Raw genomic sequence first — 12,597 nt, forward strand, 5'->3', positions numbered from 1 at the left:
GCAGAGATAACAGGAAGATGGAGATCCAGTAAGACAGTGGATTTCCTTGAGATCACTTTTAATTATCTGGAAAGAATAGGTCATGCCGAAACAATTTAGCCTTTAACCACTAAAGGCACTGTTTGTAATGGTCTGATGTGCCCCCTTGCCTCTAGCCACCCCCTCCAGTTGCAGCTGGAATGAATACTTGCAGCCCAAGTGTTAAGTCCCACAGAATAATTGTTTGGATAAAGAGAGCTTGTCGGAACTTTCTCTCCAGCCTTGTTATGCACAAAGCCAGAGCCTCTCCTGATGCTTCATTTTCAAACCTGAAGGCATCAAGGGGCAGCCAGGTCGTCTTTGTTTTACACTTTTTCCCAACTGACAGCTTCAACTAAAGCTTGCCCTTTTAAAAAATTAATTCTGCAGAGAAGTCCCACTGTGCAGTTGCCCCTGAAATGATTTATTTTGAAGAATAATTTTCGTGTGCTTGTTTAAAGTCGCTCATGGGAAAATCTTCAGCATCCCGGATGTGAAATGGGTTTACCTCCTTCTATAACGCTATCAATGGGGCTGGCAATAGTAGGGGTTACAATGTAAATGATTGGAGCCTGGATCCAGAAAGAGGCCTCTCTGTTAGGAAGTTGAAAGTTTGACATAGGAAAGGCAAACTGAAGTCCTTCCTGGAACATCAATGACCCTCACCAAGAGCTGCTTAATTTCAAGTTCTGAGACATTTCCACCCCCAATAAAGGGAAAAAACACTCTCCAAGACACATTGCACCAAAACCTCAATACTTTTTCCATAATAGCCTTTAATACTAAAATGCATTAAATTTTTGAAGCAGAGAAAACACATTTAAGAGGGAAACAGAGAACCACCAGGTAAAAGGAAACAATGTGGCAGGTAACACCATTTAAAACAGAACTGTAATAATTTAATAAAGCTGCTTTATCATCTTCATAAAATAGACAGAGTGGTGATTCTTTTTTGTCTTTTTTTTGTCTTTTTTGTTTTTACAATGATTCAATCACTGTGAAAATGTACATAACATACAGATCAGCATATACAACCATTTCATCTTCATATAATCAGCAACAGAGACTGCTTAATGAGACGTACTGTACTTGCATCCTTCTAAATTGCCACCCTGGTTTGACAGGTAAACTATAATAGTGTCATCAGGCTCATTCCCCTCACTAGAGGAGCGAAGGCGTAAGCCTTTTGCAACTAATACCTTAGCATTCAAATAGCACAAAGAGGTATTTGTTGCTGAATTTCTAGCTAGACCTAGTCTAGCTCTTGGTCATTAGTCTGTATCTTAGCCTTCCTCAGCTGAATGCCAGCCAGTGCCAGTAAACATCTACTTAACCAGTGCTGTAAAGGTGTTAGCTGGTTTGTTTGCTAGGGTTGACAGCAACACTCAGTTAGTAACAAGGTCATCTTTAATTGCCAACACAGCTGGAGCAACAGTCAGCATCATCAGATTTCCCTAATGACCTACAATGCTTTCCAATCAAGGTCAGGTGCTTCTGGGTTGTTCTTTACCAAGAGCGCCTTACAATGTATACTTCAGACAAGGTGGTTGATTTTCTTTGTTTTACAAAAGCAATGTGATTCCTATTTGAAATTAATTCACTTTTGCACAACAAGTGACCCACGGGCCAATTCCAGCTTCACAAGAAAACAAAGAGAGCTGCAACAACTTCATTAGGACAATGTGTTTTGCTCTGGAATATTTCATTATCAATATAAAGCCACCCAGTCCCAGTCCCACCCCCATACATCCCCTTTGAATATTACTTTGATACATACTTAAACTAAAGAACAACATCTCAATACACTTTAGTGTCAGCAGATACAATTTGACTCATGAAATGACATCCTTAAAATGTAATTTTACCAAGAAGGCAAACACTAGGACTGTATACAATGGACTTCTTCAGCTCATTTATGCCAGTTTTTCAAAGTCAGAAGGGTCTTATTACCCTGTGAAAAGAGCCAAGTGGACCAGACTTGTCGAGAGTGCCTTGGGGGAACATTTAGCATCAAAATGATCCCCATAAAATGGATTATGTACAGTAATAATCCTTTCTCCACCTTGGATGCCCAAAAAATCTATCCCTTCATCCCTGCCTCACCCCAAACTGCCCCTTGTATTTCTACTTCAAGTGGAACACTTGTGTTTCCTTTTTAGTGGTATGATAGGTGTACAGGGAAATGTCATCCGAATTCCCCTCTAGTAGCTATATGCTGAGACCACAGGAAGGTACTCTAGGTGGTTTCAATTTTCAAAGATTAGAGTTACATCTTTCATATGATCACCATGTCAACAAATTTGTATAAATGGCAACCTTAGATGCAGTTAGTCCTATGGGGCAAGTTTCCTCTGGAGCATTGTCCCATCACTCTCTCCTAGGCATCTGTAGATAGGAAAAAAATCCTACCCCAAAACAACTGAACAAGAAACTCTAAGGATTAGGCTCTACCAACCTGTGCTTTATCAAGCCCTCAAACTTCAGTGAGCAACTGACTCATGGATTTCTGTGCCAAATACTCCACATTTCTTATACAACCATTCTAGTCAGGGATAGAAAATTATCATTTCTAAGAAGTTCCTAAGTGATGCTGCGTTGAGAAGGTACTTTGAGAACCACTGTTCTGCAGGAACTACTGGATTCCAAAACCCACTATCTATTCAGTACCAAGACGGACCCTCACTTTTTCTACTGGCTTCAGAGGATCAACGAAATACTAAGTTTCATCCAGAACAGATTAATTTTCTAGTCTGCATAGGGAAAAGTTTCCACAGGGGAATTGTGGTTCATCTCCCCATTTCTTTTTGAAGATCGTGTTCATATGCTTAGAAGAAAGCAGTCAATCAACACAAACTAGATTCCTTGTACTGAATAAAGAAGTTTACCTGGCCAGGAAATTTTGAAGCATGTCACACGTCATTACCAAGGGACATCTGAACAAGTAGAATAGAACTCCCTGGGACTTGAGAACGAAAATTATTCCCACATGTTTAAGTGTGTAACATGTTTGCAGAAAGGGAAAATATTTGCTCCGCTGGCCTTGGTAGTTTTTCATCACATGTGTTAAAAAGGGAGGGGGAAAATCCCAAGTCCATGGGAAATTTAAGATCCTTGCACAAAAGTCCCATTTGCAAGCACAGCCTGGCTGTAGAACCTGCCTACAAAGCCCTCCTAGGATGCACTTGCACTACCATCAAACAATTGGAGGGGGAAAAGATACTTCCTTAATGAGAATTCTCTGAACATACTCAAAAAAGAGTTTGAAAACAAAACAAAAAAATTTCTGACTGCCCACTGAGAACAATGATTTTAGATGGACTAAGCTTGGAACTAAAACTAATTATGAGGACAAAACTTAAGAATTTTAGTTGCTTTTTTTAAAAAAGGTAAAAAAAATCAATGCCACTGCTACTCTGTTTTTAATTGGCTAGTAAGACAAGTGGCAGGCAGTGGCCTCTCTACATTCCAACATTCATTTCCACTTTCCACAGTCTTTCAAACTCCCTAGTTTTCACTGAGCAGAGTAAGAAACCCACCTGAAGAAAGCCGTTCAATCTGATTACAAAGTGGCCTTGAGATGTTATCTAACGAGATATATCAGATGGATCATGGTGAAGATCCGTCTAAATTCTATAGGCAGTCATCCTAACATAAACGGCACTTTCAAAAAGTTAAGTATGTTAATCCAATAGTCATTTGGAAGGGAAAATAAATACCTAATTCATAATCTCTACTATACCAAAATGAGACAAACCAGAATAGGAGAACGTATACGAAAGAAAATTAAATGAAGCAAGAAGAAGCTGTAAAGGTCTCTAACTGTGTCAGTGTCAGGGAGAAATTTGCAGCCAACCCAATATTTTGCATGAGGTAGTATTCAGCACTAAATAGGAAATAAGGATGAATTTGTAGCTTCATTATAGATTTCTTTTTCCCCCAGAAATCTTCTCCCCTACCTAACCCCATGCCCAGTGACATACCCACCCCCTCCCTTCCAACCCTCCCAAGTCCCACGAAAGAAAATACTCCTAGTAATGTATAAAGCTAGGAACTTAGGTAAAAATAATGAAAACATTTAAAAGAGATGACTTTATCTACCAAAACTTAAGAAAATAAATTCTTTTCTGAATTCTAGTGCTCTAACTTCTACGCTTTCTTTCTAAGTGTTCTCGAATTACAAAATCAAGAGGGGGGACCAAAAAAAAACCATGTTTCTTCAAAAGTAATTCTTTTAAGACAAAGATAGAGCAAAGGTGACGTGTTTCTTCAGTGTATTTTAAATAATGAACTCTTAGGCTGCAAGAATACTATGTTGGCTAGTGAATATTAATAGACATATGATAAAAAAAGGCGGCATTTGAGCAGTGTTAAAAAAAACCAACAAAAGAATGGGCTGGTCTGTTAGTTTAAAAAGGCATATTCCTAGCCTACAGCAAAAAAGAGTTAGCTTAATCTAAGGGATTTTTGTTTTAATAATTTCTTGTTCACATTTTTAATCAAAAAAGTATTAGTCATAAAAGGACGAGTTCAAGTGTCTGAGTGTCTCCATTTAGAAGGCACAGTAATTAGATTAGTGATGTTAGTACCTGTATTTTCCTAAGTGTACACTTCATACTGCTTACTCTACCATTATTTATAAGTCTAAGATAAAGAGCAACATGGAGGCCTGGATTCCAGCCCATGATGTGCTTTACCATCTAATTCCAATCATGATTGGGAAAACACTGAATCAGGAAGTGTGTGTCTAAAGAGATGGTAATTTAGATCTCAAAATAGACTCAGTCATGTTGCATGAGTTTCAGATGATTGGAGACAGGGAATTTTTCAGCCTGAAAACTGATAACTTCAGGAGTAACTTTCCTGTTCAGGGTCTGAAAATTAGAAAAAAAATGTATCTCATAAAATTTTCAGCACTATATTTCTGACAACTGCAAATTAGATAGCAGCATATCCAAAAATGACTTTCTACAATGATCTACCAGAGACCCGGGCAGAAGACTGAAAGGCAGGAGAAATCCTCTGCAAGGTGGTAAACAATCACTACATGGATAAAAAACGTGAGTAACCACTAAGTTACTCAACCTCTAGGTGTGGTGTTGCTCATTCATTTGCTGTCTCAGTTTTCTGCATTTTATTTTTGTCTGTATTTTTATTATTTTTTTAAGAAAAGAAAACATCAACCTTTAAAAGCCTTTTGCCATCACCACACACATAGCAATTTGCAATATCAAATACAACAACAGCACAGCTAGCAAAAGGGTTTTTAAAGCAGGGGCGTCCACAGCAAAGTAGCGGCATTGGAAAGTACTCGAGCTTCAGAAACAACCTTTTGGGGGCTCGATTTCACGTCACTGAATCAATGAGTAATACACAATAAATGACCAATAACTTGTCTACACTACAAAAAACAGTGGCGAGCTTATTAAAGGTGTCCAGAGCTTTTTTTTTTCCTTTTGTTTTCTTTTTGCTTTTTTAAATGTAATTCTTCACAAACAATGGTAATTTATATTATCATTTTGACATATAAAAATATATAAATTCAAACACTTAATACATAATACTTTTCACAACTGAATTGCCTCTGTTTCCCCAACATCAAGGCCCCATGAACAACTCAAGCCAAAGCTAATTTGCTCCAACTGATCACCCCTGCTGCCTGTTGAAACGAGAGGGATTGTCACGGAATGATAGTCACTTATACACAATACATTTAGGGAAAGCTCTACAGAGCAGCCACTCAAGAACCAACCATTGGTGAGCAATTAAAATGAGTAGCTGCAGCATCTTTACTAGCCATTGTGATTTCTTTCTCTTTACTTCCCCAGACGGGTTTACAGAACGATATCCTTCAGGCGCTTCACACCAGGAGATTCCTTGTCACGACCTTCCTTCAGAATAGGATTGACCTCATGCATGACTTTCTCACTGTCGGCTCCACGGGGCTCAGCTTCAGAAGGACGAGAGGCGCCATTGTTGGCATGATACTCCAGATCATGGGCTGGAGGAGCCAGGGCGACCATGTAAGACATGGAAGGCTTGGTGGGCAGAGGGCTCTTGAGATGCAGTGGGGAGGTGACAGGGCTAATAGCCTCACAGCCATTGCCTGCCTCCCGGATAGCGCTGTTGACTTTAGGGCTGCAGATGGTCACATCGACAGTCCTCTTGCCTTTCAGGATGGGACGCTCCTCAGCTGGGTGGTTGCTCACATCTTTTCCAAAGGTTGCGAAAGTCCGCTTGGTGGGGCCGCAGTCGTCATATGCCTCAACATCAGCAGCAGTAGCTTCAATGGACAGAGCGATGATGTTCCTCACGTGCTCAGGAGACTTGGAGCGGGTGGGCATGGGATTCCGGGGCATCCAGCATCTATCAGAGTGGCCAAGAATCCGGCATTCCTCCCTGCAATGAAATCCTTCATTCTGGTCTGTAAGAAGAAAAGGAAGACGTCAATTTCTTCAGCTTTTCCTGGAATCACTGCAACCCCACAGTGTTTGGGTCTCTTTTACATCCATAGGCCTTTTGGGAAATGGCACTTCGGATAGTCATTTATTGACTTTTGGGACTAGTGTGAAAAGGGGGATTTTTAAAAAGCTATAGATCTCTTCTAAACACTACTCTTTTTTTTTGTTCCTCGATGTTCCCACTGCTGACAAAGCAAAAATCCTAAAAAGAAACAAGTTATGATGAAATAGTATTTTTAAAAGTTTATCCTGAGTGTAAGGTGCAGGGAGTCAGCAGTTTTATCAACACCTACTGCTAAAAAATAACCTATGTTTGAAACTGCATTCAGCAGAAGAGGAAGTGGAAGCTTGGCTAGGAAATCCAATACTCACTCTATCAAAGACACTTGCTCATAGTTTTTTTAATGAACACTATCAACCTCTTTACACCTTAGCCATCAGTAAAACATGGTGCTTCCATTTAGATTACTGTGCATTCTCTTTAAAAACCTAATACATAATTTCTTTTTGACCATCAGTTCCAAAAAAACATTTCATTATAACATTGTTATGACTAGATTTCCCATCAGAAGGAATACATTGTGACCCCTTCCTTCCGGAAAACTCCTTATTTGTTTTAACCTTCACATTTATTAAGGAACTATTTCCTAAAGAAATACACACATAGTTAGTAGGAGTGCAAATTACAACAGCTATTAGGGAGAACAAAATAGACAGTTCCTCAAAAAATTAAAAACAGAAAAACTACATAATTTACCTCTCTCTCATTTCTGGACATATATTTAAAAAATAAAAATCATAAAGATCCCTGAAAAACCAAGTATATCATTATACTGCTAACATTAGTCAAGACAGAATCACCTGAGCTGCCCAACAGCAGGATAGTGGATAAAGAAAGCTTGGTGTGGATGCTTACTGAAATTATATAGCCATAAACAAAAATCAAAAATGAAATCCTATCCTTTGAGAAAAGTAGATAAAACTGAAGGTCATTTCATTGATCAAAATAAGCCAAGACTGGAAAAACAAGTGTCACATGTTGTCCTTCATATAAGGAAGCTACAAAAGCAGAAGAGTAATCATTAGAAACTAAGAAAGACACAGCTGAGGGGTGATAGAAGTAGACACAAAAGCACAAGTTCTAGAAGTCTAACACACAGCAATAGCTCTACAATTTACAATAAACTGGGATTGAAGTATCTAAAGAACAAGAAGCAGATCAAAATGTTACTACATTGATTTAAACAGTACACTTTACATATGTATATTAACATATCACAGTACACCCCTGTGGAGGTTTGAATAGGTATGGCCCCCATAGATGCATGTGTTTGAATGTTTCAACTATAGAGAGTGACATTATTAGGAGGTGTGAGCCTGTTGGAGTAGGTGTGGCCTTGTTGGAGGAAGGGTGTCACTGTGGAGGCAGGCTTTGAGGTCTCAAGCTACACCCAGTGTGGCACACAGTCTCCTTCTGCTGCCTGTGGATCAAGATGTGGAACTCTCAACTCCTTCTTTAGCACTATGTTTGCCTGTGTGTTGCCATGGTTCCTGCCATGATGATAATGGACAAAACCTGTGAAACTGTAAGGTAGCCCCAATTATGTCTTCCTTCCTTTATAAGAGTTGCCATAGTCATGGTGTCTCTTCACAGCAATAGAACCCTAACTAAGAAAACCCCCAAAATATGTATAGTTCATCCCATGCTACTGTAAAACCATAAAGGTTTTGTTGATTGCTTTAGCGCTACCATAGAAGATCTCCACAGTTTGAATTCCCAATTATTATAGTAACGCTTTTTTATCTTTCAGCTCAGGTTCATTCAAGGCTAAGTCTTTTATTTGCCTCTCAGAGGAGCTTTCTACAAAAACAACTTTACCAAAGTATGGATGAGGGGTTAACAACTGCCTGACCATTGAATAAACATGCATTAAAATGGTTTGTTTATAGCCCTAATTTTCAAGCTTAGCTGATGTTTGTGATAATCTTATATAAAGGTAACCTAATTAAAATTTTCATCATATTGTACCATGTTTCATAATATGATCAGCTTAATATTTAAAAAACTAAAACCCTAGGTAGGACTGGAAGTGGTGGGAAGACTTGAAGAAATTCAAAGGCAAAGGAATTCACATGCAAATACATATAAATTAAGTACAGGTGTGTCTACCATGCAAACACACAGAGAGAGAGAGAGAGAGACAGACAGACAGACAGACAGAAAGATACAGAGACAGAAACAGAAACATAAAGACAGAGAGAGAGAGTGCATAACAAATGGAACTTTATGCTGTGACCCCCATTTTTGTAAAAGTAAGAGCCTAACATATAAGGGTCTTTCCTGAAATGAGTCTATATATAGCACACCTGCCTTGTATAATTGTATTGTGTGTGTGTGTGTGTGTGTGTCGCACACGTACACATACATGAGTTCCTTTAATTTTTTAAAAAAGAATAAATGTCACAGGAGAGAAAAGCTTTTGGAAGTAGTTAGATGGCAAAGATTTCTTCCATGTTGAGTACAGATTTGAGGACAACTGTGAACATGACATTTGACCTCATTTAAGCTACTTACTGACTAAAGGAAAAACTCTGTATATCTGGGTGCAAACTTTACCAACATCTTTAATATGAATGTTTGCTGAACCATTTCAGTGTTTAAGAATGAAACATTCAAAATTTTACATATTTGAAAACAAACAACAAATGAGCATCATCACCAACAAGAGAAGTGCCTACCACAGAGCTAGAACAATTCTTCAAATGTCAGCACAGTTTTACATCATGACTGCATGAACAGCCATGCATGTGGAAAATGAAGGGTTTGCCAAACCCCTTTCTCCAGCCTTACCTTGCAAACTCCAAGGGATTCCATCTACTACTTTATCACAATTCAACATGCAATTCCTAGGGAGGCATGAAATATGAAAATAGTAGCAAATGTGTTTGCACATACAAAGAAGGCAGCACATGAACAGAAGAGTTGATACATGTCCTGTCAGTTTTGCCTAAGTCCTGTGCTTTCTTTGGAAGGTACTAGGATTGTTATAGTACAACAAAATATACAGCTTTGGAGCTTTCCATAGAAGAAAACCTTACCTTTTAAGGTATATCTGATAATTTTTCAAGTAACACCTATAAAAAATTAGTGCCAGTTTGGGGGGAGGTATGGGATAGATGGTGAAGAAGCAAAAATAAACATAGTTCAATAATTGACTTCCACTTCTATAAATCAAAACAAGTATCTCTAGAAGCCAGGAGAAAAATCCAGAATGCAAGCAAATTTCTGTTCTTTTTGTCCTTAAATCAAGGCACAAAGTTAGAGAGGCTTTGGCTTTTAAGCCATGAGCCTTAATGATCATGTGAGCAGATAAAAGGAAGAGATTATAGTCTGTCATTAAACTGATACTGCAGGCCACTCACAATTCTAGAGTATAACAATGGTGAGTAAAGTAGACTCTGACCAATGAAATCAAATTTTTATTTCTTATACTTTGTTTTCATTTTTACTATGAGGAAGCTCTCTTTAAATTTTGAGATGGAATTGTTTGCTCCACTATGAAATAGGAGAATTCCATCCATGTGTTACCCTCAATTCCAAGTATATTGTTCCTTCCCCATTCTAGATTACTTCAAATGAATAGCTATGAGGAAGCCTGGGTCTCTAGCACACATTGACAAAAATTAAAAATGCCTGATACAGATGCCTCCTAGATGTTATGAATCCAGGAAAGGAGAAGTAGTAACTCAGACTTTTTAGAGGAATCTTTGCAAAAAAACAGGGTTGCCTTCTGCTTATCAACTAATAAATAAAAAAATCACTGTCTTGGAAGAGAAAAACATAAACTAACATAACACCCTCAAAAATGAAATTATTCCAAGCATACTAACCAAGCTTGCTATGCTCATCTCAATTGCACATGAGATAGAATAATGCATATTAAATTAACTATGTGAGCTTATATTCACTATTCTCACTTATGCAAGTAATGACATAAATCTAAAAGGTCCATTTATTAATAATTTCTCATTTATGATTTAAATCAGATATTTATATTTCCTTATGCATATGCCATAGATAGTGAATTGCTGTTTATCAGTTTTGGCTTCTGATGGCGGAGTCCTTCTGTGTGTATGTTGTCCTACTGGTTGATAAATAAAGCACTGTTGGCCATTAGGGAAGCAAGATAGGTGGGACTAGGAGTCAAGGAAGATTCTTGAAAATGTAGTCAAGAGTGGAGAGTCATCCTGTGATCCCGGGAATAGGGGACACATGAGGCTGTGTCCATAGTAAGATAAGACCTTATAGAAATATATATTAGTAATTATCAGTTAATGATTAAGTCAGAGCTAACCGATAAGAAACCATAGCAAATGGCCAACAGCTTCATAATTAATATAGTGTCTTGTGTGTTATTTGGGGGCAGAGACAGCAGCAGGATGCAGGCAGCTGGAAGGAAGAACACACATTACAGGCTTCAAACAGCCTGATATTTGTGTGATATTTACATCCATCTTTTTATAAGAGAAGTCATAGTTAATACTGACAGAATAAATGTATTCCAAATCATAATTTAAGTTTAGAAAAGAAACTCATTGCAATATTAAATGTAAGAACATCACAATAAAAAATACCCCTGTGAATATCAATAAAGATAGATTGTAAAAAAAGGAGAAAAATAAAATAAAGAGAATAGTATTAATAAAGTTTATGTGCCTGTAATTACAGAAGTTGGGTGTTGGACAGAGGTGTGAAACTAGAGAGGAGCCATTTTGTATCACCCATCACAAATAGTCAGTATGCTGTCTCTTGCTCTAAAGTCTAATGATTTAACAATTCCCCGCTAGGGTGTCCCTAAAAAGCACATGTGACTTGATATTTTATTTCATCTTTATCTGAAAGTATTGGCCTAAACCTAGGCAAAGTGTAAAATTCCAAAACCCACAGATCGCTGTGATCATTCAAACTTGCTGTCATATACAGATGAGTGAAGACAGGGTTTTTTTAAAAGATATATTTTTATTTTACATGTTTGAGTGCTTTGCTTCTGTGTATGTAAGTAAATTGTGCGTATGCTTGGTGCCGGAAGAGGCCAAAAGGTGGTAGGGGATCCCATAAACCTGGGTTTACAGATGATTTTAAGGTGCCATATGGGCAGTGGGAAATGATCATTGCTCATATTCAAGAGTAACAACTGCTCATAACCACTAAGCCATTTCTCCAGTCCCAAGGCAAGTGATTTTTAATTCAAACATACACATGACTCAGGTTGACTGATGAATTTTTCAGTTAGTCCTCCCTACTTCTGAAGTCATCCCCAGGTCTTACAAATCAGAAAAAAAATACAAAGTGGGTGCATAAATTTGGAAGAGGGACAAAAATCATGGTGTCAAAAAAGTATTACCTTAAAATCACAGTTTTAGACAAATAGGAAGGAGAAGCAGAGATAAAGCTCCTGAAATCTACATGGAAATCAATAATTATGTTATTAATTGTTATCAGGACATTGATAAGAGAATTTCCAAGCATCTGGCAACAAATAAACAGTAAATAAATCATCAAAACATCAGTCTTGCAAACTTGTAAGAAGTATAACAGACAATAATAATTATGTCATGATGGATAAAGAAGTAATTCAGATAGAAAAAAACCTGAATATGTTGTTTTATACAAACAGCAAAAGTTTATACAGCAATTATCACTGTCTTTGAGAAACAAAAGAGCTGTCTTTTCAGATAAAGGCAAATAATGTGCTTCAACAATAGTCTATCCATGGCCTCTCCAAATTAAATAAAAGCTAATTCCGACTTTTCTAAAAAGTTTCAGAGTCCTGGAAGAATAGAGGAGCTTAGAGGCTCTCATGGGTTTCTATAGGTGTCCAGTCACAATGAATATGGTCAACAACACCACTAGTTCTTTACTGTGATACGAATTTTTAGTGCATTATCTCAAAGACCTTAATGATCAAATACAAGACTCCAACACTAAAATAGTTCAAAGCTACAGTTGCAAAAGCACTGTTACCGCTTTAAAAGTGATTTGTAAATAGGGAAATGTAAATTGAGTTCCAACTACTGCAGGTTCTAAGTAGCAACAGTAATCCAACATATAAACAAGTGA

At 37.7% G+C, this 12,597-nt stretch overlaps 1 protein-coding gene across 5 annotated transcripts in view; it reads right to left on the reverse strand.

Annotated features, from left to right (window-relative positions):
* Positions 1-774: 774 nt before the first annotated feature.
* Pcdh19 (protocadherin 19) overlaps positions 775-12,597 on the reverse strand; it is a 108,665-nt gene continuing 96,842 nt past the window's right edge. For all 5 annotated transcript variants that reach the window (XM_040744366.1, XM_005072508.4, XM_005072507.4 and 2 more), the window contains one exon: positions 775-6,439. In XM_040744366.1, coding sequence (XP_040600300.1) covers positions 5,850-6,439 — 590 coding nt within the window. In that variant the 3' untranslated portion in view covers positions 775-5,849. The remainder of the gene's footprint in view (positions 6,440-12,597) is intronic.

The sequence above is a fragment of the Mesocricetus auratus genome, unplaced genomic scaffold, assembly GCF_017639785.1.
Source record: "Mesocricetus auratus isolate SY011 unplaced genomic scaffold, BCM_Maur_2.0 Super-Scaffold_100003, whole genome shotgun sequence".
Taxonomy (NCBI): Eukaryota; Metazoa; Chordata; class Mammalia; order Rodentia; family Cricetidae; genus Mesocricetus; species Mesocricetus auratus.